This window comes from Salmo trutta, chromosome 23 (genome assembly GCF_901001165.1).
Source record: "Salmo trutta chromosome 23, fSalTru1.1, whole genome shotgun sequence".
Taxonomy (NCBI): domain Eukaryota; kingdom Metazoa; phylum Chordata; class Actinopteri; order Salmoniformes; family Salmonidae; genus Salmo; species Salmo trutta.
In genome coordinates, this window is record NC_042979.1 from 18,048,520 (window position 1) to 18,054,519 (window position 6,000).

Genomic DNA, 6,000 nt, shown 5'->3' on the forward strand with positions numbered 1-6,000 from the left:
ATGAACTGAATCCTCAAAAAACATTTCCACTGCATTTCAGCCCTGCCATAAAAGGACCAGCTGACATCAGGTCAGTGATTCCCTCGTTAACACAGGTGTGAGTGTTGACAAGGACAAGGCTGGAGATCACTCTGTCATGCTGATTGAGTTCAAATAACAGACTGGAAGCTTCAAAAGGAGGGTGGTGCTTGGAATCATTGTTCTTCCTCTGTCAACCATGGTTACATGCAAGGAAACACGTGCCGTCATCATTGCTTTGCACAAAAAGGGCTTCACAGGCAAGGGTATTGCTCCCAGTAAGATTGTACCTAAATGAACCATTTATCGGATCATCAAGAACTTCAAGGAGAGCGGTTCAATTGTTGTGAAGAAGGCTTCAGGGCACCCAAGAAAGTCCAGCAAGCGCCAGGACCGTCTCCTAAAGTTGATTCAGCTGCAGGAATCGGGGCACCACCAGTACAGAGCTTGTTCAGGAATGGCAGCAGGCAGGTGTGAGTGCATCTGCACGCAGAGTGAGGCGAAGACTTTTGGAGGATGGCCTGGTGTGAAGAAGGGCAGCAAAGCAGCCACTTCTCTCCAGGAAAAACATCAGGGACAGACTGATGTTCTGCAAAACGTACAGGGATTGGACTGCTGAGGACTGGGGTAAAGTCATTTTCTCCGGAAAATGCCTAAGAACACAGCCATGAATAAAGAATGGTACCAACACATCCTCCGAGAGCAACTTCTCCCAATCATCCAGGAACAGTTTGGTGACGAACAATGCCTTTTCCAGCATGATGGAGCACCTTGCCATAAGGCAAAAGTGATAACTAAGTGGCTCGGGGAACAAAACATCGATATTTTGGGTCCATGGCCAGGAAACTCCCCTGACCTTAATCCCATTGAGAACTGGTGGTCAATCCTCAAGAGGCGGTTGAACAAACAAAAACCCACAAATTCTGACAAACTCCAAGCATTGATTATGCAAGAATGGGCTACCATCAGTCAGGATGTGGCCCAGAAGTGAATTGACAGCATGCCAGGGAAGATTGCAGAGGTCTTGAAAAAGAAGGGTCAACACTGCAAATATTGACTCTTTGCATCAACTTCATGTAATTGTCAAAAAAAGCCTTTGACACTTATGAAATGCTTGTAATTATACTTCAGTATTCCAGCGTAACATCTGAGAAAAATATCTTAAGACACTGAAGCAGCAAACTTTGTGAAAATTAATATTTGTTTCATTCTCAAAACTTTTGGCCACGACTGTACAAGGATCTCGTCAAAGAAACTGTGGAGCATGAACATCAGGTATTTTATCTATTTTTTTTAATGATTTTTTATGAAATTGTTTATAGTTTTGTTATCATGTGCGTTAAAATGTGATGAGATGTTTTTTTGATGAGATGTGTGTCACTAACACTTAATACGTTCACCATTTTTCTTGCAGTTTCAAGCAGTGCTAGCAGGGCCATCCACAAAGGAAGAAAATCCATCCTCATTATCCCCTCCTCAAAAGAAGACCGCCATGTCGGAGTTATTTGTACAGCTTTTCAAAGCAGAGAAGCAGACCAAGCCCTTTTCCAAAATTATTGAGGAGATGGTCACCTCATATAAGGCAGCAGATTGCCTTCATGTGGATGCTGATCCTTGTGTGTGGTGGAAAATAAACCAGTCAAAGATCCCCCACGTTGCAAGGGAACCTCTGTTGCAGGGGACATTGTCAGGGCAAGTCGTTCTCATCTTGCTTCAGAGAATGTTGACATGCTTATCTTTTTACAGAAGAACCTCAACATAAAAGGAATAGATACCTCATATAGGGTACCAACTTGATGTTGCACTTTGTTATTTTTACATTTAATATTGCCTATACAAATATGTACCCTGTTTATTTAAAATAGAAAAGGCAAAGCACCTACAGGTCGTCAAAGCTAAGAAGCACTTTTAATTTGAATGTTTTTCTCCCCTTGATTTCATACAGTAGAGACAGAAACCAGGCCTAGTGCTGCCATTTTTCAAAATGGAAAGTTTTATTTGTCTTTTGGCAAAATAAAGAGTTCATTGTTTAAAGGGTAATGTTTTTATTTTTTTCTTAAATATAAAGACACCGAAACCGTACCGTTGCCGTGCCCCGAAAACCGTGATACATACCGAATCGTGGGCCCACTGTACCGTTGCATCCCTATTGTGATGTGGTAGGCCACACAAGCTCACAGAACGGGACTGCCGAGTGCTGATGTGTACAGCTCGTAAAAATCTTCTGTCCTCAGTTGCAACACACCCTACCGAGGTCCAGAATGCCTCTGGAAGCAACGTCAGCACAAGAACTGTTTGTCGGGATCTTCATGAAATGGGTTTCCATGTCCGAGCAGCCGCACAAAAGCCTAAGATCACCATGCGGCAGCTGGAGTGGTGTACAGCTCGCCACCATTGGACTCTGGAGCAGTGGAAAGCCATTCTCTGGAGGGATGAATCACGCTTCACCATCTGGTAGTCCGACAGACAAATCTGGGTTTGGCGGATGCCAGGAGAACGATACCTGCCCGAATGCATAGTGCCAACTGGAAAGTTTGATGGAGGAGGAATAATGGCCTGGGGCTGTTTTCATGGTTCGGGCTAGGCCCCTTAGTTCCAGTGAAGGGAAATATTAACGCTACAGCATACAATAATGTAAAAATCTGTCGTTCTACCCCTGAACAAAGCAGTTAGCCCACTGTTCCTCAGGCGCCGCTGATGTGTATGTCGATTAAGGCAGCCCCCCGCACCTCTCTGATTCAGAGGTTGGGTTAAATGCGGAAGACATTTCAGTTTAATGCATTCAGTTGTACAACTGACTAGGTATCCCCCTTTCCCTTACAATGACATTCTAGATGATTCTGTGCTTCCAACTTTGTGGCAACAGTTTGGGGAAGGCCCTTTCCTGCTTCAGCATGATAATTGCCCCAATACAGAAATGGTTTGTCGAGATGGTGTGGAAGAACTTGACCATAACCCCATCGAACACCTTTGGGATGAATTGGAACGCCGACTGCGAGCCAGGCCTAATCACCCAACATCACTGACCGACCTCACTAATGCTCTTTGGCTGAATGGAAGCAAGTCCCCGCAGCAATGTTCCAATATCTAGTGGAAAACCTTCCCAGAAGAGTGGAGGTTGTTATAGCAGCAAAAGGGGGGGATCAAGTCCATATTAATGCCCATGATTTTGGAATGAGATCTTTGATGAGCAAGTGTCAATATACTTCTGGCCATGTAGTGTATGTTTTTCTTCCCTCTGCAATAATAGGGTTCCATAATTCACGCTAGATGAAGGTCACCAGAGGCAGACAAGGAAATCTGTGTTCTCACAAGGAGGCTACACAAGACCTATTTACTGCTACAGTGTAGAGCAGCAGGGTCATGCTGACATGACGCAAGCCTGGGCCTGCTGGTCTGCAGGCACAACAAACACAGGCTAACACAGGTAAGCAGCTGCTGTACTGGGACTGGCATGTCAATGTGAGAGAAAAAAGAACCGCTGACCTGAGCAAAGCAGACACACCTGACACCGGTGTCTGTTGCCGTTTGTTAGGGTGGTGTTCAGGAAACCTTATACCTTTTAGACACAATCGTGCCAAACCAAACTAAACTGTGCTGGCATGGATATTTTTGGTTCACATTATCCTTTATAAAATGTTTCCAGCAACTATTATAGTGCAGGACAGCTTGGCTCAGTAAAGTACTACCGTAGACTGTTAATGGACCCACCTGATCACAATGCATTGGTTTCGGGGTCCTGTGGCCAACCGTCCCAGCATGGACTGGTAGGCTCTGTCTGCCACAGCAAATATGTGAGGAGGTAGCTTGGTCTTCTCATGGTACTTATATCTCTCTGATACCTGAACAGATACAAGGAGGAACATCTCTAAAGCCACTGTCTACAAACAGTTTAGTCGATTTTCTAAAGATTACTGGTCAGTTATGTTGGTTAAATCAATAAGGCAAGCTTAAGTGCAAAGGCCTTTGAAAAGCCTTGGTGGAGCTTGGTGGAACTTCTATGTTTTCCAGGTCATAGTGAGTCATTAGACAGCTAGGGCAGCTTTTAGGACAAAGTCTGCCAGCACAGCTGAATGCTTATTTGTCTTGTAGGAGTACTTACCTCTTTCTCATAGAGAGGAAGGTATTTAAATGGATTTATGGCCACCAAGATGTCCCCAATGTAGGTCTGGTAGAGATAGGAAGGGGAAGAACGAGAGCGGGAAAGAGTTTACCATCAATGACAAGGTTAAACTGGTTTTCAAGTGTTTTCCTTTCAAATTGAAGTCAACTCATGTTGTTAGCCTCCACTGTTAACGAAACCTCCCTTACACATTAGCAGAGTAAACCTGTTTTCCTTACTTGAAAATGGAAACATCTTAAAAGAAATCAAGCCATTTCTCTCTTATTCTAATCATTTATATCCTAATCTATTTTATGTTTCACAGAGTCGTGGCTGAACGACGACATTAAGAACATACAGCTGGTGGGTCATTAATGTGTACTGTACATTCAAAGACAAGCACCATTCGTGTCACTGCACAAAGGTCTTTGTTCTGTCAGCCAACAATGACATGAATTAAAATGGCATGTTGATATATGACTGCATCATATATGACTGCATCAGTGGAGGCTGCTGAGGGGAGAACGGCTCATAATAATGGCTGGAACGGTGTGTTTGATACCATTCCATCTACTCCATTCCCGGCCATTATTATGCGCCAGCCTCCCCTCAGCAGTCTCCACTAGACTGCATATTTGTGGTATTCATCGATCCCAACCCGTCAACATTGTTGAGTTTACTGCCGTGTCAAGTAATAAAATAAATTGAAAAAGATGTAGATAATCTATCTGTTCTGTCAGTATGTTGAGGGTTGGGGTATTTGATTGTTTGGGATTTGTTGCAGACTAAAATACATCAAATTACAGGGATTTTTACAGAGTGCAGAGTCCTGTGTACACATGGGTGACGTGGTAGAACATGGGGGGGTTGCAGGCTGACAGAATCGTGTCCAGGGATTGTACTGTAGTGTCAAAGTGATATAACCTGAAGCACAGCAATGGTCTGATCACAATAACAAAACTGTATCAGTGTTAACATTTAATCATTGGTCAGATACAATTTGTTCCCCCATTACGAGGATATTTTGTCTATTTTTCACAGCAGTCACATGCACATAAATCTGACCTTTTAACTTTACTTACATAGATGCGATCTTGTCTGAACCGTTGACTCAGGGATTCCAACAAACTTTGTTCATCCAAATCTGACAAAGCTGCCAAATCCTCGTGGAGGAGCACCTCCATTTCTTTCAAAATCGTATTTATTCAATAAAACGTGGGTGCAATATTATATGTACTGGACAATACTGAAGCTTGATAAAACCAATTGACTTCCTTGTTTTTCTGGCGTTTAAATCCAACCTATACTAAAAACGACAAGGTTATGACGTAAAAAAATAAAAAAATAAATGGAAACACTGTGACAGCAGAGCACACAGCGTATGTGAGCTGAGTTTACTCTATTCCCAGGAGAGTACTGCATTTAAAAGGCTTGCAAAGCAAGGGTTCTCTCTCCCCTCCCCTTTCTTAGAGAGAGACATTAACTCTTGCCTCTCCACACCCATGCTCGGCATGCGTCAGTCATCAGAATTAAAAGTGACTTCTTTCTTTTTTCGAGATTAGATATTTACTCAAATGCAGTCATGTAGTTTATATGCGATACAATACTGCATGGCAGTAGAGATAACGTGTTAGAATATCTGGATATCTTTCCAGATTAAATGCTTATAGATGATAATCATGTATGACCAAAGCTGCTTACACCATTATATAACATTATATAAAATCTCTATTCTCTCATATGACTAAAATGTCTGTCACCTCCATTTTGTAAATACTAATTACCATCTTGTGCACGTTACTGAGGGCAAAGCAGTGAAATTATCGGCTGAGGCAGAATAAACCATGTACAGTTGAAGTCGGAAGTTTACATGCACCTTA

The 6,000-nt window shown here is 42.8% G+C and overlaps 1 protein-coding gene across 2 annotated transcripts in view; it reads right to left on the reverse strand.

Annotated features, from left to right (window-relative positions):
• LOC115159516 (myosin-IIIb) overlaps nt 1-5,539 on the reverse strand; it is a 57,112-nt gene extending 51,573 nt beyond the window's left edge. The window contains exons 1-3 of one of the 2 annotated variants that reach the window (XM_029709310.1): nt 5,203-5,539; nt 4,121-4,186; nt 3,730-3,860 (exon numbers count right to left, since the gene is read on the reverse strand). In XM_029709310.1, the coding sequence (XP_029565170.1) occupies nt 3,730-3,860; nt 4,121-4,186; nt 5,203-5,304 (299 nt within the window). In that variant the 5' untranslated portion in view covers nt 5,305-5,539. Of the gene's footprint in view, nt 1-3,729; nt 3,861-4,120; nt 4,187-5,202 lie in introns of those variants that run through there. The other variant, XM_029709311.1, reaches the window with a different exon arrangement.
• Between the last annotated feature and the right edge of the window lie 461 nt (nt 5,540-6,000).